The 23,595-nt window shown below is 41.4% G+C and overlaps 1 protein-coding gene across 6 annotated transcripts in view; it reads left to right on the top strand.

The window, feature by feature from the left end:
• WDR19 (WD repeat domain 19) overlaps window positions 1-23,595 on the top strand; it is a 106,046-nt gene that overhangs the window by 65,088 nt on the left and 17,363 nt on the right. For all 6 annotated transcript variants that reach the window (XR_004671025.3, XM_003832181.6, XM_034958443.3 and 3 more), the window contains 7 exons: window positions 553-636; window positions 8,312-8,458; window positions 9,071-9,195; window positions 11,009-11,121; window positions 12,646-12,714; window positions 21,223-21,300; window positions 23,160-23,256. Coding sequence is in view for 5 of the 6 variants with exons in the window: in XM_003832181.6 (XP_003832229.5) it covers window positions 553-636; window positions 8,312-8,458; window positions 9,071-9,195; window positions 11,009-11,121; window positions 12,646-12,714; window positions 21,223-21,300; window positions 23,160-23,256 (713 nt within the window). In the remaining variant the exon portion in view is untranslated. The remainder of the gene's footprint in view (window positions 1-552; window positions 637-8,311; window positions 8,459-9,070; window positions 9,196-11,008; window positions 11,122-12,645; window positions 12,715-21,222; window positions 21,301-23,159; window positions 23,257-23,595) is intronic.

The raw sequence follows: 23,595 nt of genomic DNA on the forward strand, positions 1-23,595 counted from the left end.
AAAAGAGTTAATGGACTAACCATTTTCCTACCTTTAGGGGTGGGAGTGGAGTGGGTGTTAGGAGTAAAAGCAATTAAATCAGCTTTTACCTATAGGAGCCAAGATTTTCTTTCTTTTTTTTTTTTTTTTTTTTTTTTGAGACAGAAGCTCTCTCTGTTGCTCAGGCTGAAGTGCAGCTGGCACGATCTCAGCTCACTGCAACCTCCACCTCCTGGGTTCTAGCAATTCTCCTGCCTCAGCCTCCTGAGTAGCTGGGATTACAGGCATGCTGCCACAATGCCTGGCTAATTTTTGTATTTTTTTTTTTTCTAGTAGAGGTGGGGTTTCACCATGTTGGCCAGGCTGGTCTTGAACTCCTGACCTCAGGTGATCTGCCCGCCTCAGCCTTCCAAAGTTCTGGGATTACAGGCCACTGCACCCCGCCAGGAGCCAAGATTTTTGAAAGATAGTAATAACTGGTTTTTGAATCCTAAAACCTAACATTTGGTTATAGCAGGCTACTTTTGGAGTGAACACAGTACTCATACTGTTCTCCTGGACCTACCTTTCCAGGGCAAAAGTTGGTGATCTTCTGCCCCACGTTTCTTCTCCTAAGATCCATTTGCAGTATGCCAAAGCCAAGGAAGCAGATGGAAGGTTTGTACACTTTCTCAAATTTATACCAATTTAAAGTAATGTAAGCTTTACAAATTAACCATTGATATTTGCAACCCTGTAAGAAAGGCAAACCAGAGAAAGACAGAAAACACCTTTAATTACCCCTTGTTGGCCTGAAGTGCCAGACTATTAAAATCCTCCTGTACCTCATATACTTCAAGTCCTTTACATACTCAAATATAGACTATTATCTCTTTTTATTTGAGGGTTTTATAATGGAAGTTGAAATTTTGATATGGCATGAAAATAAAGTGATTGTTATTTTATTAAGAAGGATTATTATTTTATAAATCACAGATGCAGGGGAAAAGAAAAGTGAAGAAACATGAATTCCACACATACAGCTGCTTGCTTAAGCCACATATGGCTGCTTGTTTAAGCTTGCTTAAGCTGCTTAACTATCCATTGCTATATTTTAACCATATTTAAAAATGTATAACTCTATTGTAATACAGTTAAAATATAGCAATGGATAGTTAATATCCTAAACATACAAAGATCTCCCACTACTTAATACAAGAAACTCAAAGACACTAATAGGAAAATGGGCTAAAGACAAGAACACAAGCGCCAGAGGAGGAAACACAATTATGAAATTGTATTTGATGTAAACATGAAAAGGTTCTACCTCACTAATAGTAATTAAATTAAGGCAACTTGTCATATTTGGAAATATTTATTTTAAACTAATAACCATGTTGTCAAAATGTGCTTATATTACACAACTGATAGAAATGTATCTTTTGGGCTGGGCGTGGTGGCTCACACCTGCAATCCCTGCACTTTGGGAGGCCAAGGCAAGAGGATCACTTGAGGCCAGGAGTTTGAGGATAGCCTGGGCAACATAGAGAGAGCCGGTCTCTATAACAAGTTTAAAAATAAAAAATTTGGGGGGTGGAGCTAAGATGGCCGAATAGGAACAGCTCCAGTCTACAGCTCCCAGCGTGAGCGACGCAGAAGACAGGTGATTTCTGCATTTCCAACTGAGGTACCGGGTTCATCTCACTGGGGAGTGCTGGACAGTGGGTGCAGGACAGTGGGTACAGCGCACCGTGCGTAAGCCGAAGCAGTGCAAGGCATCGCCTCACCCGGGAAGCACAAGGGGTCAGGGAATTCCCTTTCCTAGTCAAAGGGGTGACAGACGGCACCTGGAAAATCGGGTCACTCCCACCCTAATACTGTGCTTTTCCAATGGGCTTATCAAACGGCACACCAGGAGATTATATCCTGCACCTGACTCGGAGGGTCCTACACCCACAGAGCCTCACTCATTGCTAGCACAGCAGTCTGAGATCAAACTGCAAGGCAGCAGAAAGGCTGGTGGACGGGCACCCGCCATTGCTCAGGCTTGAGTAGGTAAACAAAGCGGCCGGGAAGCTCCAACTGGGTGGAGCCCACCACAGCTCAAGGAGGCCTGCCTGCCTCTGTAGGCGCCACCTCTGGGGGCAGGGCACAGACAAACAAAAGACAGCAATAACCTCTGCAGACTTAAATGTCCCTGTCTGACAGCTTTGAAGAGAGTAGTGGTTCTCCCAGCACGCAGCTTGAGATCTGAGAATGGGCAGACTGCCTCCTCAAGTGGGTCCCTGACCCCTGAGTAGCCTAACTGGGAGGCACCCCCCAGTAGGGGTGGACTGACACCTCACACGGGGCTGGGTACTCCTCTGAGACAAAACTTCCAGAGGAACGATCAGGCAGCAGCATTTGCGGTTCACCAATATCCACTGTTCTGCAGCCACCACTGCTGATACCCAGGCAAACAGGGTCTGGAGTGGACCTCCAGTAAACTCCAACAGACCTGCAGCTGAGGGTCCTGACTGTTAGAAGGAAAACTAACAAACAGAAAGGACATCCACACCAAAAACCCATCTGTAAGTCACCATCATCAAAGACCAAAGGTGGATAAAACCACAAAGATGGGGAAAAAACAGAGCAGAAAAACCGGAAACTCTAAAAATCAGAGTGCCTCTCCTCCTCCAAAGGAACGCAGCTCCTCACCAGCAACTGAACAAAGCTGGACAGAGAATGACTTTGACGAGTTGAGAGAGGAAGGCTTCAGAAGATCAAACTACTCTGAGCTAAAGAAGGAAGTTCGAACCAATGGCAAAGAAGTTAAAAACTTTGAAAAAAAATTAGATGAATGGATAACTAGAATAACCAATGCAGAGAAGTCCTTAAAGGACCTGATGGAGTGAAAACCATGGCACAAGAATTAGGCGACAAATCCACAAGCCTCAGTAACCGATGTGATCAACTGGAAGAAAGGGTATCAGCGATGGAAGACGAAATGAATGAAATGAAGCGTGAAGAGAAGTTTAGAGAAAAAAGAATAAAAAGAAACGAACAAAGCCTCCAAGAAATATGGGACTATGTGAAAAGACCAAATCTACGTCTAATTGGTATACCTGAAAGTGACGGGGAGAATGGAACCAAGTTGGAAAACACTCTGCAGGATATTATCCAGGAGAACTTCCCCAATCTAGCAAGGCAGGCCAACATTCAAATTCAGGAAATACAGAGAATGCCACAAAGATACTCCTCGAGAAGAGCAACTCCAAGACACATAATTATCAGATTCACCAGTTGAAATGAAGGAAAAAATGTTAAGGGCAGCCAGAGAGAAAGGTTGGGTTACCCACAAAGGGAAGCCCTTCAGACTAACAACTGATCTCTTGGCAGGAACTCTACAAGCCAGCAGAGAGTGGGGGCCAATATTCAACATTCTTAAAGAAAAGAATTTTCAACCCAGAATTTCATATCCAGCCAAACTAAGCTTCATAAGTGAAGGAGAAATAAAATACTTTACAGACAAGCAAATGCTGAGAGATTTTGTCACCACCAGGCCTGCCCTACAAGAGCTCCTGAAGGGAGCACTAAACATGGAAAGGAAGAACCGGTACCAGCCACTGCAAAAACATGCCAAATTGTAAAGACCATCAAGGCTAGGAAGAAACCGCATCAACTAATGAGCAAAATAACCAGCTAACATCATAATGACAGGATCAAATTCACACATAACAATACTAATCTTAAATATAAATGGGCTAAATGCTCCAAGTAAAAGGCACAGACTGGCAAATTGGATAAAGAGTCAAGACCCATCAGTGTGCTGTATTCAGGAAACCCATCTCACGTGCAGAGACACACATAGGCTCAAAATAAAGGGATGGAGGAAGATCTACCAAGAAAATGGAAAACAAAAAAAGGCAGGGGTTGCAATCCTAGTCTCGGATAAAACAGACTTCAAACCAACAAAGATCAAAAGAGACAAAGAAGGCCATTACATAATGGTAAAGGGATCAATTCAACAAGAAGAACTAACTATCCTAAATATATATGCAGCCAATACAGGAGCACCCAGATTCATAAAGCAAGTCCTTAGTGACCTACAAAGAGACTTCGACTCCCACACAATAATAATGGGAGACTTTAACACCCCACTGTCAACATTAGACAGATCAACGAGACAGAAAGTTAACAAGGATATCCAGGAATTGAACTCAGCTCTGCACCAAGCAGACCTAATAGACATCTACAGAACTCTCCACCCCAAATTAACAGAATATACGTTCTTTTCAGCACCTATTCCAAAATTGACCACATAGTTGGAAGTAAAGCACACCTCAGCAAATGTAAAAGAACAGAAATTATAACAAACTGTCTCTCAGACCACAGTGCAATCAAACTAGAACTCAGGATTAAGAAACTCACTCAAAACCACTCAACTACATGGAAACTGAACAACCTGCTCCTGAATGACTACTGGGTACATAACGAAATGAAGGCAGCAATAAAGATGTTCTTTGAAACCAACGAGAACAAAGACACAACATACCAGAATCTCTGGGACACATTCAAAGCAATGTGTAGAGGGAAATTTATAGCACTAAATGCCCACAAGAGAAAGCAGGAAAGATCTAAAATTGACACCCTAACATCACAATTAAAAGAACTAGAGAAGCAAGAGCAAACACATTCAAAAGCTAGCAGAAGGCAAGAAATAACTAAGATCAGAGCAGAACTGAAGGAGATAGAGACACAAAAAACCCTTCAAAAAATCAGTGAATCCAGGAGCTCGTTTTTTGAAAAGATCAACAAAATTGATAGACCGTTAGCAAGGCTAATAAAGAACAAAAGAGAGAAGAATCAAATAGACGCAATAAAAAATGACAAAGGGGATATCACCACCGATCCCACAGACATACAAACTACCATCAGAGAATACTATAAACACCTTTACACAAATAAACTAGAAAATCTAGAAGAAATGGATAAATTCCTCGACACATACACTCCCCCAAGACTAAATCAGGAAGAAGTTGAATCTCTGAATAGACCAATAACAGGCTCTGAAATTGTGGCAATAATTAATAGCTTACCAACCAAAAAAAGTCCAGGACCAGATGGATTCACAGCCGAATTCTACCAGAGGTACAAGGAGGAGCTGGTACCACTGCTTCTGAAACTATTCCAATCAATAGAAAAAGAGGGAATCCTCCCTAACTCATTTTATGAGGCCAGCATCATCCTGATACCAAAGCCTGGCAGAGACACAACGAAAAAAAAGAATTTTAGACCAATATCCTTGATGAACATTGATGCAAAAATCCTCAATAAAATACTGGCAAACCGAATCCAGCAACACATCAAAAAGCTTATCCACCATGATCAAGTGGGCTTCATTCCTGTGATGCAAGGCTGGTTCAACATACGAAAATCAATAAATGTAATCCAGCATATAAACAGAACCAAAGACAAAAACCACATGACTATCTCAACAGATGCAGAAAAGGCCTTTGACAAAATTCAACAACGCTTCATGCTAAAAGCTCTCAATAATTTAGGTATTGCTGAGACGTATCTCAAAATAATAAGAGCTATCTATGACAAACCCACAGCCAATATCATACTGAACGGACAAAAACTGGAAGCATTCCCTTTGAAAACTGGCAAAAGACAGTGATGCCCTCTCTCACCACTCCTATTCAACATAGTGTTGGAAGTTCTGGCCAGGGCAATTAGGCAGGAGAAGGAAATAAAGGGCATTCAGTTAGGAAAAGAGGAAGTCAAATTGTCCCTGTTTGTAGATCACATGATTGTATATCTAGAAAACCCCATCGTCTCAGCCCAAAATCTCCTTAAGCTGATAAGCAACTTCAGCAAAGTCTCAGGATACAAAATCAATGTACCAAAATCACAAGCATTCTTATACACCAATAACAGACAAACAGAAAGCCAAATCATGAGTGAACTCCCATTCACAATTGCTTCAAAGAGAATAAAATACCTAGGAATGCAACTTACAAGGGATGTGAAGGACCTCTTCAAGGAGAACTACAAACCACTGCTCAATGAAATAAAAGAGGATACAAAGAAATGAAAGAACATTCCATGCTCACGGGTAGGAAGAATCAATATCGTGAAAAATGGCCATACTGCCGAAGTTAATTTATAGATTCAATGCCATCCCCATCAAGCTACCAATGACTTTCTTCACAGACTTGGAAAAAACTACTTTAAAGTTCATATGGAACCAAAAAAGAGCCCACATCGCCAAGTCAATCCTAAGCCAAAAGAACAAAGCTGGAGGCATCACACTACCTGACTTCAAACTATACTACAAGGCTACAGTAACCAAAACAGCATGGTACTGGTACCAAAACAGAGATATAGATCAATGGAACAGAACAGAGCCCTCAGAAATAATGCTGCATATCTACAACTATCTGATCTTTGACAAACCTGACAAAAACAAGCAATGGGGAAAGGATTCCCTATTTAATAAATGGTGCTGGGAAAACTGGCTAGCCATATGGAGAAAGCTGAAACTGGATCCCTTCCTTACACCTTATACAAAAATTAATTCAAGATGAATTAAAGACTTACATATTAGACCTAAAACCATAAAAACCCTAGAAGAAAACCTAGGCAATACCATTCAGGACATAGGCATGGGCAAGGACTTCATGTCTAAAACACGAGAAGCAATGGCAACAAAAGCCAAAATTGACAAATGGGATCTAATTAAACTAAAGAGCTTCTGCACAGCAAAAGAAACCAACATCAGAGTGAACAGGCAACCTACAGAATGGGAGAAAATTTTTGCAACCTACTCATCTGACAAAGGGCTAATATCCAGAATCTACAATGAACTCAAACAAATTTACAAGAAAAAAACAACCCCATCAAAAAGTGGGTGAAGGATATAAACAGACACTTCTCAAAAGAAGACATTTATACAGCCAAAAAACACATGAAAAAATGCTCATCATCACTGGCCATCAGAGAAATGCAAATCAAAACCACAATGAGATACCATCTCACACCAGTTAGAATGGCGATCATTAAAAAGTCAGGAAACAACAGGTGCTGGAGAGGATGTGGAGAAATAGGAACACTTTTACACTGTTGGTGGGACTGTAAACTAGTTCAACCCTTGTGGAAGTCAGTGTGGTGATTCCTCAGGGATCTAGAACTAGAAATACCATTTGACCCAGCCATCCCATTACTGGGTATATATGCAAAGGATTATAAATCATGCTGCTATGAAGACACATGCACACGTATGTTTATTGTGGCACTATTCACAATAGCAAAGACTTAGAACCAACCCAAATGTCCAACAATGATAGACTGGATTAAGAAAATGTGGCACATATACACCGTGGAATACTATGCAGCCATAAAAAATGATGAGTTCATGTCCTTTGTAGGGACATGGATGAAGCTGGAAACCATCATTCTCAGCAAACTGTTGCAAGGACAAAAAAACCAAACACCTCATGTTCTCACTTATAGGTGGGAATTGAACAATGAGAACACATGGACACAGGAAGGGGAACATCACACACCGGGGCCTGTTGTGGGGTGGGGGGAGGGGGGAGGGATAGCATTAGGTGATATACCTAATGCTAAATGACGAGTTAATGGGTGCAGCACACCAACATGGCACATGTATACATAGGTAGCAAACCTGCACGTTGTGCACATGTACCCTAAAACTTAAAGTATAATAATAAAAAATAATAAAAAAAATAAAAAAATTAAAAAAATTTTTAAAGAAGTGTAACTTTCTATAGCCTCTGGAAATTAACTTAGAAATATCTATTAAGGAACTTTTAAAGGAGATTTAATACCCTTCACTTTTAGAAAAGTAACTTTAGGAAATAGAGATATACACTGAATGTCTTGTTGAAATGGAGCTGAGAGCTAGTCAGGAACTGAAGAGGGGTCCTGAGCTCTATCTAGAGGTCAACACTAAAGTTTGAGCTTTGTGACTGAGGATATATAAAGGTTTTATATATCAACATTAAGCTGTATCTATAATTGTGAAAAAAATCTACATTTTCTAAATTACTATTATAATCTTCCTACTTAAAAGGAAAAAAAACAGTAAAATGTTTAAAAATATATAGCTTTGATTCAGATGGGAAAATACAATTTAATATTGATATTTTACTGTTCATTTGTCAAATTCCTAAACAGAACATTTTAGTGGGATGGTTCCTGGTATTTTTCTGATAAACGAAAAAGAAGTTCAGGAAAAATAAGCAGTCACCATCAATAAAGTTTAAAAGTGTCCTAAACATTTATCAACATTTTCTCCCCAAATTGACAGTGTTAAAAAAAGTTTATCTGAGCTATTTTTTTACAGATACAAAGAAGCTGTTGTGGCTTACGAAAATGCAAAACAGTGGCAAAGTGTAATCCGCATCTATCTGGATCACCTCAATAATCCTGAAAAAGCTGTCAATATTGTTAGAGAGACCCAGTCTCTGGATGGAGCCAAAATGGTAGCCAGGTAACATAATACATTAATATTTTTGGACTTTCAAAAACTAACCATAAAAGTAAGCCTCTGCCTTCTATCATCAAATATATTAATTCAAAAGGAATATTTAGTCTTTATTTTTTTATCAGGTCTAAGCGTTTAAATTCAAAGGCTGTCGTGGTCAGCAGACGAGAGTATGTCTTTCAAGTGTAAGCATATAATATAGAACTGCATGCTGGGCGTGGTGGCTCACACCTGTAATCCCAGCACTTTGGGAGGCTGAGGCAGGTGGATCACCTGAGGTCAGGAGTTTGAGACCAGCCTGGCCAACATGGTGAAACCCCATCTCTACTGAAAATACAAAAGATTAGCTGGGTGTGGTGGTGCATGCCTGTAGTTCCAGCTACTTGGGAGGCTGAGGCAGGAAAGTCACTTGAACCCAGGAGGCGGAGGCTGCAGTGAGCCGAGATTGCACCACTGCACTCCAGCCTGGGTGACAGAGTGGGACTCCATCTCAAAAAAAAAAAAAGAAATGCAATTTATCTAAAAATTTTGATTTTTAAATGGTTTCTCCTGGTTGAAAAATTTTGTAAATCACAAATTTATATTAAGAGTCTAGCTAATTAAAGTACTTTGCTTTAGGTTTTTTCTACAGCTTGGTGACTATGGGTCTGCCATCCAGTTTCTTGTCATGTCCAAATGCAACAATGAAGCTTTCACACTGGCTCAGCAACACAACAAAATGGAAATCTATGCAGATATTATTGGTAAATATCATTTTTTCCCTGGTTCTCTTCAAGATGTTTATCATAAAAACACTTTGTCTCTTATGATCTAATTATCAGATTGGTATACATACAAGAATGCGCCTGGTGTAAATGTTTACCATTTATACATAGACACACATGTATCTATGTTATGTGTTGGATTTGAAGATCCCTGCTACTTCAAGGTGAGATGGTATTATTAAAAAGGACTATTTTCAAAAATTAAGGGTTTTTCTGTGTGAATTCCAAGAGAGGCTAGATTTCCCAAATCCTGCTATTTATCAGCCAGTAGTAAATCAAAGATTTCAAAATGAAGGTGATAGGAAATGCAAGATGATTTTTGAAAATGTAAATATTTTCATTAAAAAATTGAGTTACAAATTAAGAAAAATGCTTACTTTGATGAAGAGTGATATACACAAGATGTGTTTTTCAAGGATTTGGACAGTCCAAAGGATAATTTGATATTCTGAGAATGCCTGCTTAGAGGTTTTCTTCTCATGTTTGCAATTATTTTTAGAAACTACTGAAATAATTTTCAGATTTTCATTTCATGGACCATACATAATGTTATTTGTGTTTTGTTTTCTTATTGTGCTAAAATATATATAATATAAAATTTCCATTTAAAAGTGTACAATTTGGTACATTCATTCACGTTGTTATGCGGCCATCACCACTGTCCATCTCTGGAACTTTTTCATCATCCCAGACTGTCTCTGTACCCGTTAAATAATAATTCCCCATTGCCCTCTTTCCCCCAGACCCTGGTAACCATGATTTTACTTTCTGTATCTGTGAATTTGACTATTCATGGTACCTCGTATAAGTGGAATCATAAAATATTTGTTCTTTTTGTGTTATTCTGTTTTTTAAAATCCACGAAATGACCATAAGAATTGATGTTAGGATTCACAAGAAAATATTTATTTCAGTCTTCAAGGAAACAAATTAATTAGGTAAAAGCTTCTTGGGATGCTTTGGCTTCCCAAATGACTTCTTGCGAAGTCATTAAGATAATTAGAGAAAACAGAGTTAAAAAAAAAAGAAAAGGAGTACAGATAGGCAACTTTAGAATTGCCAGTGTTTAACTTGACAGATGACATTTCTGTCCTAACATTACTACCACCATTTCACTAAAGCAGTTTTTCTAAGTTCGTAAGAATATGGTTTGTCTTATATAAGATGTGTATATTGGCGGGGGTGTGTGGGCCTCCTCCCACCTTCAAAACACACACATACTTTTCCCCACTTTGCTTTATGCCTTTCTCTTATAAACTCCCTCTTCCTCCAGCTGGAGGCGCAGCATGGTTGTTATCCTTTAGTATTCTATTGGGCCCCAACTCCCACAGGTAAATGTAAACAATGAGTTGGAATTCCAGTAGCTTTTGGGGTCCTTCTTCCTCTATGCTTAATATATTTAAGCCCCAAGCCAAAGGAAAGACAGTCATATCTTTAACCAGCATCTACTGGCTACTTGAATGTCATCTTCCCTACTTGTCTGACAAATACACAGACTATTGTTTAAACCAGGCATTGCTGAGAGGGATGCATTCCATTTGTATTACTAACAAAAACCTTATAATTTCCTCTCCTGGTTCACATTTAGAGTTAAAAAAAAAAGATGGAACAGAGTTACTATTTGGAGTAATTGTGATAAGTATGTTTTGTGATGAAAACAGACATTAATAATTACATTGATGTTTGCTGTTAAGAGTTTTTAATCACCTATTTTTAGATTTTATTTTCAGGTTAGCAATAAAAGGTAAACAAATTTTGCTCAGATATTTTACTCAGTAAACTTCTGTTATAGGTTCTGAAGACACTACTAATGAAGACTATCAAAGCATTGCCTTATACTTTGAAGGAGAAAAGAGATATCTTCAGGCTGGAAAATTCTTCTTGCTGTGTGGCCAATATTCACGAGTTAGTATTTGCCAAGAAAATATACACTGACTCCGCAGGAATAATTGTAGGAAATATATGTAAATGCCAGGAATAATTGTAGGAAATATATGTAAATTCCCGTAACTCCCACTCAGATTTGAAATCTCAGAGCTAACTCTGAAATCTTCCTCTCCCTCCCACACCCAGTCACAACCTTCCTTCGTAATACCTCTCACATCTGTCACTTTCATTCTAACTACTGTCAGCTCAGTCCAGGCCCAGATGACCTTGCTTCTGATTATTGCAGTAGTTTCTTATTTTTCCTGTTTTTAGTTTGTCCGCCTTTAGAGTTTGTCATCCTTCACTTTGTTCCCCAAATAATAGTTGCTTTCACTGTTACAGAGCCCCCTGGCCTAAGGCAGGGGTTACAGTGTCCAAAGAAGGGACATCATAAGTGAAGCTATGGGGTAAAGCTGCGCTTTGTTCATGTGACAGGGTAGGGACTACTGAATGGCACATGTCTTAAGAAGCCAGCTGTTTCTCACCTCCATAAAGTTGTTGTCATTTAGGAATCCAGGCCCTGTAGTGCCAGATCATATGATTTTTTCAAGAGAAATGGAAGCTTGGGGCTGCCAGTTTTGAAATATGTGTGCCCCAGTATTTATAGAATACCTCACTGGCCAAAAAAAACATGTCTGTGTGTGAATTCAGCCTACAGGCCACCACCAACTTGTTGTTGCTGGCCTCTTAGATAAAGTCCAAACTCCTTAGCTGGCACTTAAGAGAAATTTCCATAGTTTGACCAACCAGCCAGAACTCCCTAATCTGGCACCCAGCCGTTTCCATGGAAGAGTCCCACACTCCTCTAACAGCCAGGCCTTCATCCATCCTGTTCTCCATCTGGGTTCCTCTCTGCTCTCTACACCACCTACCACAAACCTATTTGTCCTTCAAGTGACACCTTCAGGATCATCTCCATGCAAAACCATCTTTTCTTCCTCAGAGCACCTATTAAAAAAAAACACTAACAATCCAGTCCATTTGTCTTTTTATAGTTGTAAATTTCTTCCTAAGTGTGGTGTTACGGTGTTCAGGAATTAGACAATTATAACTTAAAATAATCGGTCTCATATTATCATCATATCACACAGATCTTAGCAAGATTGTACATAACACAGAAAATAGGGGCCGTGCCATACCATTCCTGGTATTCTCCACGGGATCTAGCGAAGTCCCACACACATAGTAGCAGGTTGTCAGTAACTATTTGTTGAAAGAATAAATGAATGAAAATAATTAAATCTTCCTACTGAAAAGGGCACATTTTGCCTTTTCATTTCATCAGGACTAGATTCTTCAGAGGGTTAACTGGGTCCTTCCATTTTTTAAACTATATCCAGCTTTTAAGGACATATTTAAGATCCAACACCATGCAAGCCCCTGGTTGAGATGAAGATACTTTCACAGACTGTAATTACTTTGTGTAAAAGCTGTGTGAAAGCTTTGTTTTCCCTAATGTGAAAACATTCTGAAAATTTTTAATTGCTGTAATTCTCTTTTCAGGCACTTAAACACTTCCTGAAATGCCCAAGCTCGGAAGATAATGTGGCAATAGAAATGGCAATTGAAACTGTAAGTACGCTTTCAATGAAACTTTCAAGAATGCCAATTTTTAAAAAAACTTCTTGAAAAAAATTTTTAAATATATGCAGAAGTAGACCAAACAGTATTACAAACCCCTACATACCTATCGTGTAACTTCAACAGCTGTCAATACATAGACAGCCTCATTTTTTTCATACCCTCACCCTCTTACCCCGGTTTTTTTTTTAAGTAAATCGCAGTCACCATATCATTTCACTTGTGGATACAATATCAGTGTCTAAAAGATAAGAACCTTTGGATTTTCTTTTAGGTGTAACTTGCATACAGTAAAGTTCACAAATCCTAAGTGTACAACTCGATTAGTTTTTTCCTCTATGCATACCTGTGTACCCCCCACCCAGATCAAGATATAGAACATTTCCAGCTCCCGAAAGTCTCCACATGTCACCCCCCAGTCAATATCCCCCACCAAAGGTAACCACAATTCTGACTTATATTCTTATAGATTCATTTTGCCTGTGTATAAACTTCATAGAAACAGAATCACACATGTGTCCTCTTATGTCCAGTTTCAGTCAGCATTATGTATGCAAATGTGTCCGTTTGTGTTATTTCACATAGCAGTAAGTCATTCTTTTTTTTTTGAGACAGAGTTTCGCTCTTTTGCCCAGGCTGGAGTGCAGTGGTGCAATCTCGGCTCACTGCAACCTCTGCCTTCCAGTTTCAAGCGATTCTTCTGTCTCAGCCTCCCAAGTAGCTGGGATTACCAGTGCCTGCCACCTTGCCCAGCTAATTTTTGTATTTTTAGTAGAGACAGGGTTTCACCATGTTGGCCAGGCTGGTCTCGAACTCCTGACCTCGTGATCTGCCCACATCAGCCTCCCAAAGTGCTGGGATTACAGGTGTGAGCCACTGCGCCCAGCCCAGCAATAGGTCATTCTTCTTCATTGCTGTGTAGTATTCCACTATATGACTGTACTACAATTTATTTACCCCTTACTCCGTTAATGGACTTTTGAGTTGTCTCCAGTTTGGGCATATTATGAATAAAGCTGCACTAAAGCTGTTCATGTCTTTTGGTGAACAAAAACCCTCAGTTTTATTGGGTATATATCCAGGAGTAGAATTATTAGGTCATAGTATTCTAAATACAGGTCTTTTTGTCAGATATATGTTGCAAAAATCTTCAAAGGCATGGCTTGCCTTTATATTCTCTTGACGAACATAAATTCTTAACTTTTAATAAAGTCCAACTCATGAATCTTTTATAGTTAGTGCTTTTTGGTCCAATTAAGAAATTTTAAGCTGGGTGCAGTGGATCACTTGAGGTCAGGACTTCAAGACCAGCCTCGCCAACATGGTGAAACCCCATCTCTACTAAAAATACAATAATTAGCTGGACATAGTGGCGGGCACCTGTAATCCCAGGTACTTCAGAGGCTGAGGCAGGAGAATCACTTGAACCCAGGTGGCAGAGGTTGTAGTGGGCCGAGACTGTGCCATTGCACTCCAGCCTGGGCAACAAGAATGAAACTCCATCTCAAAAAAAAAAAAAAACAGAAAAGAAATCTCTGCCTATCCCATGATCATGAAAATATTTCCCTTACGTTTTCTTCTAGTAGTTTGTTCTATCTGTCTCATTTAGGCTTATGCCCATCCTGAGTTAATTAGGTATATGGTGTAAGGTAGGGGTCAAGGATATTTCTTCTCAATGTGGATATCCTGTTGACCCAGCACCATTTATCAAAATACTATCCTTTCCACCACAGAATTGCCACAGAGCATTTGTCATAAATGAAATTACCATGTGGTATGAATCTGGTTTGGGATCCTGTAGTCTTTTCCATTGCTTTAGTCGTCTGTCCTTGTACCAATACTCCATTGTCTTGATTACTATATGTATTATATATTATAATCTTTCTGTTTCTGTGGATTTGCCTATCCTAGACATTTTATATAAATGGAACCATATAATATGTGGCCTTTTGTGCCTGCTTCTCTCATTTAGCGTCATGTTTTCAAGGCTCTTCCATGTTGTAGCATGTGTCAAGAATTCATGCCTTCTTATGGCTGAATAATATTCCGTCGTATGAATATACCACACATTGTTTATTCATCAGTTGGTGGGCATTTGTTGTTTCTTCTTTTTGGCTATTATGAGTAATACTGCTAGTAACATTTGTGTGCGAGTTTTCATTTCTCTTAAGTGTATTACTCAGGAGTGGAATTTCTAGGCCATATGTAAACTCTATGTTTAACATTTTGAGAAACTGTCCAACTGTTTCCTGAAGCAGCTGACCACTTACATTCCAACAGGCACTGTGTGAGGGTTCCAGTTTTTCTAACAACAATTCCTTGATATTGTCAGCTATCTAGTTAGGGTTTGAATTTCTTCAACTCTTGCATAAATGCTTTCATACAGTTTTTAGTTCACCTCAGTATCAAGACAAGGCTCATGTATTACATTTAGTTTATATGGGCCTTAAGTCTCTTTTCATCTCCCTTCCCCTCCCTTATTCTCTCCTTCTCTCTCTCTCTCTCTTCAACTCTATATCTCCTAAACACCGCCCCCACACGCATACTTGCTATTTATTTGTTAAGAAAATGGGTCATTTATCCTGAGGAATTTCTGACATTTTGATTTAGCTAATTACATCCTTGTGGTATAATTTCCCTGTATTTCCCACTAACTAGTAGTTAAATCTAGATACTTGATCAGATATGGATGGTATTTCTGTAAAAACAACTTCATAGATGGTACCGTGTACTTCCTATTCTCATCACAGCAGTAGGGCCACATCTTTTTTTTTTTTCTTTTTTTTTTTTTTTTTGAGACAGAGTCTCACTTTGTCACCCAGGCTGGAGTTCAGTGGTGCGATCTCAGCTCACTGCAACCTCTGCCTCCTGGGTTCAAGTGATTCTCCTGCCTCGGCCTCCAGCAGTAGCTGAGATTACAGGTGTGTGCTACCATACCCAGCTAATTTTTTTGTACTTTTAGTAGAGACAGGGTTTCACCATGTTGGTCAGGCTGGTCTCGAACTCCTTACCTCAAATGATCTGCCCGCCTTGGCCTCCCACAGTGCTGGGATTAAAGGCATGAGCCACCACACCCAGCCTAGTAGGGCCATATCTTAAATCAACTTGGGCTGCCATAACAAAATACCATAGTCTGGTTGACTTGTGGAGTTTGGGAAGTCCAAGATCAAGGTGCCAGTAATTTGGTTCCTGATGAGGGCTCTCTTCCTGACTTGCAGACAGCAGCCTTCTCACTGTGTCCGCACGTGGCCTTTCCTGTACATGTATGCAAGGAGAGAGATTTCTCTCCCTTCCTCTTAAGGCTACAATCTAACCCTAATTACCTCCCAGATGCTCCATTTCCAAGTATCATTACATGAAGATTGGGGCTTTAACAGATGAATTTGGGGGATGTAGGGAGACACAAACAGTTCATAATAGCCCATATTTTTTTGGTCTCTTTTTTGTTGTTTTGTTGTTGTTGTTTTTTGTCGCACAGGCTGGAGTGCAGTGGCGTGATCTTGGCTCACTGCAAACTCCACCTCCTGGGTTCAAGTGATTCTCCTGCCTCAGCCCCTTGAGTTGCCCACCACCACACCTGGCTATTTTTTTTTTTTTTTTTTTTGTCTATTTTTTAGTAGAGACGGATGTTTTAGCATGTTGGCCAGGCTGTTCTCAAACTCCTGACCTCCGGTGATCCACCCACCTTGGCCTCCCAAAGTGTTGGGATTACAGGCATGAGCCACCGCGCCCGGCCTGGTCTCTCTTTTTATGGTGTTAAGATTGATTATTGGGTGTAGGTATGGTCAGCCTGATCAATCTATGATAAGCTTTCCCATCAACTTTTCATCTAATGATCTCAGCAACCATTGATGATTATCACTTAGATTGGGGTGTCCAATCTTTTGACTTCCCTAGGCCACATTGGAAGAAGAAGACGACTTGCCTTTAATTAATAAGTCCAGAAGGGCTCTGATTTGGGTAGTTCAAGTGTCCATTGCAGGTTTAATCAACTGGTGGCCACAGGGATGGAATATCATGCCTGGGCAAACGGTCAAATTCCCACCACTAGACAAAGTTCAGTAGCCATGGAGATGGGGTCTGTTAAGACATGGAATTTCCACTAGAACTCCATGGTTGAAGTGAAGTAGAAGCATCTCTCAGAAGAGTTGAAGGAATGAATATTAGACAAAATTATGGATGTCCCTTGCAGCTGTCAAATTTCTCTCCTTTCATTAGTATTCTGTAATCCCACAGTACTTTCTCATTGTTGTGTTTCTAATGGATTTTGTTAAATTTTATTAAGGCCAAGGACATGTAGTCAGTGAAACCAACATATTTGTACTTATTGCTGGGATTACTTCATTCAGACAAGTCCATTCTGAATTTTACGACTGGATATTTTTTTCAAGTGCAGCGGCAAGTCATTTTATTCTCAAGCTGCAAAACCTGTAGTGGCTCCCCATTGCCTCCACAATTCATTCCCAAATTATCCTTCATGGATCATAAAATCTTAGAAATACCTGGAAGTGAACCAGTCTAACCTTCTTCACTTTACTGATGGGGAAACTGAGGTACCAGAAGATGATATGACTAACCTACAGACACCCACATAGAAAGTAATTGATCTGGGACTAAAACCAAAGCTTCCTTTCCTTCCCACTTACCTCTTACACTCCTCTAGGTCAGCAGCCTGTGCTACAACTAAATTGGCCACTTTTTTCCCCCTGTTTTGAGACAGGGTCTCTCTCTGTTGCCCAGGTGGCACAATCAGAGCTCACTGCAGCCTCGACCTCCTGGGTTCAAGCAATTCTCCCACCTTAGCCTCCCAAGTAGCTGGGACTACAGACATGCCACCGCACCTGGCCAATTTTTTATTTTTTGTAGAGATGGGTTTTTGCTATGTTGCCCTGGCTGGTCTTGAACTCCTAAGCTCAAGTGATCCTTCCACCTTAGCCTCCCAAAGTGCTGTGATTACATGTGTGAGCACAGTGCCCAGCCTTAAACTGCCCTCTTTTATTTGAATAGTTCAGGGCTCCGCTTCCTTCGTTCCTTCGCTCTTGCTCCTTACACCTAAAACACCCCTCCCCCTGCACCTCTGCATCTCATACCCCTACCCAGTAAGCCTTTCCTAAACTGTCCTCGGGATGAAATTTCACCCTCCCTAGAATGGTCTAAGCACTTTGAATGTCACTTATTGCTATAGTAAGTCCCTTCAGATTTACAAGTTCCTCAAGGTCCAGAACCCATCTCTTCAAGAAAGTGTTTAGCACATGGCAGTCACTCAGTATTTGTTGAATTGAGCACATGTTGGTCCCCAGCTCAGTGAAAACAGATGATACAAGTTTCCTTCCCAATCCTCCATTTCTTTCTTTCTTGGGGACCTTCCCCTGGGGAAAAAAAAAAATCACTTTTACTCGTGACTTGCATTTTCTCACAATCTGTGTGCTCTTTCACCTGCTGATTTGCAGCCAGAAGCCACACCCCTGAGTTACTGGGTACATCGTCAAAATGCTTGTGCTTCACCCACCCCCACCCACCCCCATCCTCAACACCTCAAGGCTCTGAAATGCCTCCTTGGTTTATGGAGGGGGAAGGGAAGTACGAGGCCCCTCACTGGGAGATGATGGGGAGGGTGGGGCTCACTGGTGTTCCTCAGGTGAGTTGGGAGAGTCCTCCTTACCTCCTTGCACTCAGCTTCTGCCTTCCCCACTCCATGAACTTGCTTGAAAAGGTCCCCACAGATCTCTCACTTGCTAAATATAGAAGTCTCGTCTCAGTCTTCACCCTACTCCATGTTACGGTCACATTTTACCCTATTATACTACGTCTTTCTGGACATTTTTCCCCTCAGAACACTGCATCTTCTGTTCTCCACTTCCTTCTCAGATGGTCCCTTCTCAGCCTCCTTCCCTGGCCCCTCTGCCCCTTCAATGCCAGCGCCCCTCAGCATTCCATCCGCACCCTGCCGTGAGTTGCCTTTGCCTGGCCACATCTATTCCCTGCTGGCTCTCCTGTCTGCCTGTCTGTCCTGACACTTCAAGTGTGCTCCGCTCTCCCTGGGGGCAGCTGCCATTATTGCTGGTGATAAAAACAATAGGGACAGCCGGGCATGGTGGCTCACACCTGTAATCCCAGCACTTTGGGAGGCTGAGGTGGGCGGATCACCTGAGGTCGGAAGTTCGAGACCAGCCTGACCAATATGGAGAAACCCCATCTCTACTAAAAATGTAAAATTAGCCGGGAGTGGTGGCATATGCCTGTAATCCCAGCTACTCGGGAGGCTGAGGCAGGAGAATCACTTGAACCCGGGAGGTGGAGGTTGCGGTGAGCCAAGATCATGCCATTGCACTCCAGCCTGGGCAACAAGAGCGAAACTCCATCTAAAAAAAAAAAAAATAGGGACACCTATCGAGTGCTGACCCTAGCAGTGGAGTAGCCACATTTTGCATATGTAATAGTGAAAATTACTTATTGCTTCTCTGAAATTTAAATTTAACTGGGAATCCTGTATTTTTATTGTGTGTATTTGACAGTCCTGTCTACTTGGCACCTGTCCAAGCCCTGTACATGTATTGACTTATTTAATCCTCACAACAGTTCTGTGAGTTAGGTGCTATTATTGCCCACATTGAGGCCCCAAGAGTAATCTGCCCACGATCACATGGGTCTCAAGGAGTGTCACTAAAGTGACCTCCAGCAGGCTGGCTCCAGAGCCTTTGCTTTAACCATTTCTCTGTCCTGGCTTATTCACCCAAAGCCATCCACAGAAGCCATCAAGAGAACAAGCTCTATCATTTATGTACCAACGTCCCTGCTTTACCGAAGTGGCAAGAGCAGAGGTGACACAGATTGGTGAAAGCCTAGCTTTTTCCCCTGACGATGACCACAGGCAGGGCAGTGTGCAGAAAACCTGCAGCCTGAGAGCCTCTGCACCTGCAGGTTCAGGGTCATCTCTTTATTACTCAAGTCTACTGATTGCATCCTTCCTCTGCCAGACAGATAACTTGCAGACTTGTCCTCATACCTCCCCTGAGGTGTAGCAAGCAAGGCCATGTGTGGCTGAGTCCCCAGTGATCATCTCCTCCATTTTCCAGTGGCTTTTCTCATTGTAATGTCATTACCATGACAAGACTGTTCAGTGTTCCTTCCCCTAAGCTGAGCTCCAGCTGTGTTTTTGGCTCACCCCTTTTTAATAGACACAGAATTCTGAAGCTTCCTAATTTTGTCAGTAATTCCCTAGTGCCTCCCCTAAATTCCTGACCTCACACATTCTGTTCCTATTAAACTCATACATGCCCATCCTGCAATGTGGTACATTATTTTTCCTGCTCAACACCACCCAATACTTCAGTGATTTAACTCACCTTTATGGAGATGACTTTTTTTTTTTTTTTTTTGAGACAAAGTCTCACGCTGTCGCCCAGGCTGGAGTGCAGGGATGGGATGTCGGCTCACTGCAACCTTTGCCTCCCAGGTTCAAGCCGATTCTCATGCCTCAGCCTCCCGAGTAGCTGAGATTACAGGCATGCACTACCACACCCAGCTAATTTTTGTATTTTTAGGAGAGACAGGATCTCGTCATGTTGGCCAGACTGGTCTTGAACTCCTGGCCTCAAGTGATCCACCCACCTCAGCCTCCCAAAGTGCTGGGATTACAGGCATGAGCCACCGTGCCTGGCCTGGAGATGACTTTTAAGTAAAGATTTCTAAGCCAGCCTTCTCTCCAGAACCCCACCCACGTTTCAGCTGCTTGCTCTTGTCCAGGCTCCCCTGACTGGGACCCTCACTTCTTTACACTTTCAATGACATGTAGTCATGCGCAAGTACATTTCCTCAGGGAGCCGCTGCAGAGGAGGGCACCTGGAATGATACCGTTGTGTCAGTGCTTGTGCTTAAGATGCTGTCCTCAAGGTGTCATAGTCATTTAAGAAAGTTTTTATTAAAACATCCAAGGGCCAGGCACGGTGGCTCATGCCTGTAATCTCAGCACTTTGGGAGGCTGAGGCGAGCAGATCACAAGGTCAGGAGATCAAGACCATCGTGGCCAACATGGTGAAACCCCGTCTCTACTAAAACTACAAAAATTAGCTGGTTGTGGTGGTGTGTGCCTATAGTCCCAGCTACTCGAGAGGCTGAGGCAGGAGAATCGCTTGAACCCGGGAGGCGGAGATTGCAGTGAGCCAAGATCATGCCACTGCACTCCAGCCTGGTGACAGAGCGAGACTCTGTCTCAAAAAAAAAATAAAATCCAAGAAGTACATTCTCTGTGCATGTGAAAGAAAATATGGTATTTTGATACAGCAGCTAAGAAAAAGCTTCTAAGGATGGATTTTTATTAATGGAGACTCTAGCAACAAATGAAGAAAGGCCCTGATCCTATGTCATATTTCAGACACTTTACTATAGATACTATTAATGTTTTTTATTCCATCTCCCTAAGCAGAAGATTGTCTTTTTCTCCACTCTCGCTCGGTTTAAGATGCTGAATTTGTTGGGTTTTTCTCTCTTATTAAACAGGTTGGTCAGGCCAAAGATGAACTGCTGACCAATCAGCTGATAGACCATCTCCTGGGGGAGAACGATGGCATGCCTAAGGTACTGAGCACGTGGGCTTCGTGTGCATCCTCAGGTCTCAGTTACAGTTTGATTCTGCCTGTTTTTACCCATCATGCTTTTACAACATAGACATGAAAAAGTTTCTCTCTGCCAGTAGCATAGATCATCTAGACCAGGAGCGTCCAATCTTTTTGCTTCCCTGGGTCACATTGGAAGAAGAAGAATTGTCTTGGGCCACACATAAAATACACTAACACTAACAATAGCTGATGAGTTTTAAAAAAAAAAATCGCAAAAAAACTCATAATGTTTTAAGAAAGTTTACAAATTTGTGTTGGACTGCATTCAAAGCTGTCCAGGGCCACATGTGGCCTGCAGGCTGTGGGTTGGACAAGCTTGATCTAGACAGACCCTGTGTTTTGGAGGATAACGTATATTCACTCTTTAAAATTGGCTTTGCCACCTATGAGATAGCCATGCCCCTCTAGATAACAATCCTCACCACATACAGTTTTTCTCAAATGTTATAATTTTGTTTATTCTAGGAACTATGAAAAAAGATCACTGACGTTGCAACTATGACCTAGGACTCATCACTAAAACTCAGAGGGTGCTTTGTTTACATTTCAAAAATTATGGAAGTTAACAAAAATCAGATTAAGCATAAAGGTAGTTCTCTGTAACATAAAATAGAAATAAATTGGCCAGGCGCGGTGGCTCATGCCTGTAATCCCAGCACTTTGGGAGGCCAAGGCGGGTGGATCACTTGAGGTCAGGAGTTGGAGACTAGCCTGGCCAACATGGCGAAACCCCGTCTCTACAAAAAATATAAAATTAGCCAGGCATGGTGGCATGCGCCTATAGTCCTAGCTACTCAGGAGGCTGAGGCAGGAGAATTGCTTGAAGCCAGGAGGCAGAGGTTGCAGTGAACCGAGATTGTGCCACTGCACTCCAGCCTGGGCGACAGAGTGAGACTCCATCTCAAAAAGAAAAAGTAAGAAAGAAATCATTACAAGCATATTTTCAAAATATGCGACTCACTGTGGCTTCCTACAGAACGTCCATCTTCTCCCAGTCCTGGTGAGGAGAGACCCACACACCTTTGAGAATGCCCCAGACCTCCTTCTTCCCCTTTGCTTTATGTTCAAGGAGATTTGCTGGTGAAGAACTCAAGTCACTGATTGGAAGCGAGGGCAATAGAATGTCACAGCTGGAGAGGACCGTAGTGGTCCCTGAGTCCATTTTCTGCATCTTACAGATAAAGCCACAGAGACCCAGAGCAGCTCAGTTAACTTGCCAAAGGATACAGGCCCTTCAACTGCTCCAGCCACCTCCCATGGTGTCCACTTATTCCAATAATCTGAAAACCAGCGTCAGATGCTCGCAGCTGTCTAGAGTTGGAATAGGAATGGAAAATGGCCAAAGGCCAAAGAAAATGTTATAGGTCAGAGAAAATTGATATGCATATAAAAATTATTGAAAGTTTGCAAAGTTCATATATCATGTAAGAATATATTTTGTTTCCAAGTGCATGAGAAATACTCTGTGGAGTAGGGTCAGGAATAGACTCAGATCCTGTGGTTCAAATCCTGACTGGCCCCCTCCTGTTGTTTCAGCTTCTTATCTGTGAAATCGGGATAACAATAGTGCCTTCTTCCTAGGGTAGTTATGAGGATTTAAATGCATTAGTACTTCTCAAGTACTTAGAATACCACCTGGCCATATTGAGCTCTGAATAAATGTTTAACAAATAAACTAATTCTTTATTCATTGAGTTTTTAAAGCAATATCAATTCTCAGTTACTGGCAGATGAATGTGATTCTAACTGAAATACAAAAATGTAATCTCCCCTTAGCTAATGAAGAAAGTAATGTTTCTATAATGGTTTATGTGTCAGGATGCCAAGTACCTGTTCCGCTTGTACATGGCTCTGAAGCAATACCGAGAAGCTGCCCAGACTGCCATCATCATTGCCAGAGAAGAGCAGTCTGCAGGTAGGTCCGTGATACGTATGTGTTACTTCCCAAGCAGGCAGCAGAATCAAGCCTCAGCCCCTTTTCTGTGTAGGAAAGAGTAGCCCCTACGTTTCTACCATAGGCTTGCTTTGAACCCAAAAGACTAAAGAGATGACCATTTCTAGGTTTCAGAGGGGTTAAACAATGTACTATCCCAGGAGACTGTATAAATGTAAGAGACTAAGACCATCTCTTGTCAAGTGCTATTTCCTCTCCTCCCCCACAACCTCAGAGGTTCTGTCTCATGAATGATGTCTCCTCTCACCCCTCCAGCCCACAACCCCCTTCCTACAGTCTCACAGCATTTTCTTTCCATTC

This window comes from Pan paniscus, chromosome 3, assembly GCF_029289425.2.
Source record: "Pan paniscus chromosome 3, NHGRI_mPanPan1-v2.0_pri, whole genome shotgun sequence".
Classification (NCBI taxonomy): Eukaryota; Metazoa; Chordata; class Mammalia; order Primates; family Hominidae; genus Pan; species Pan paniscus.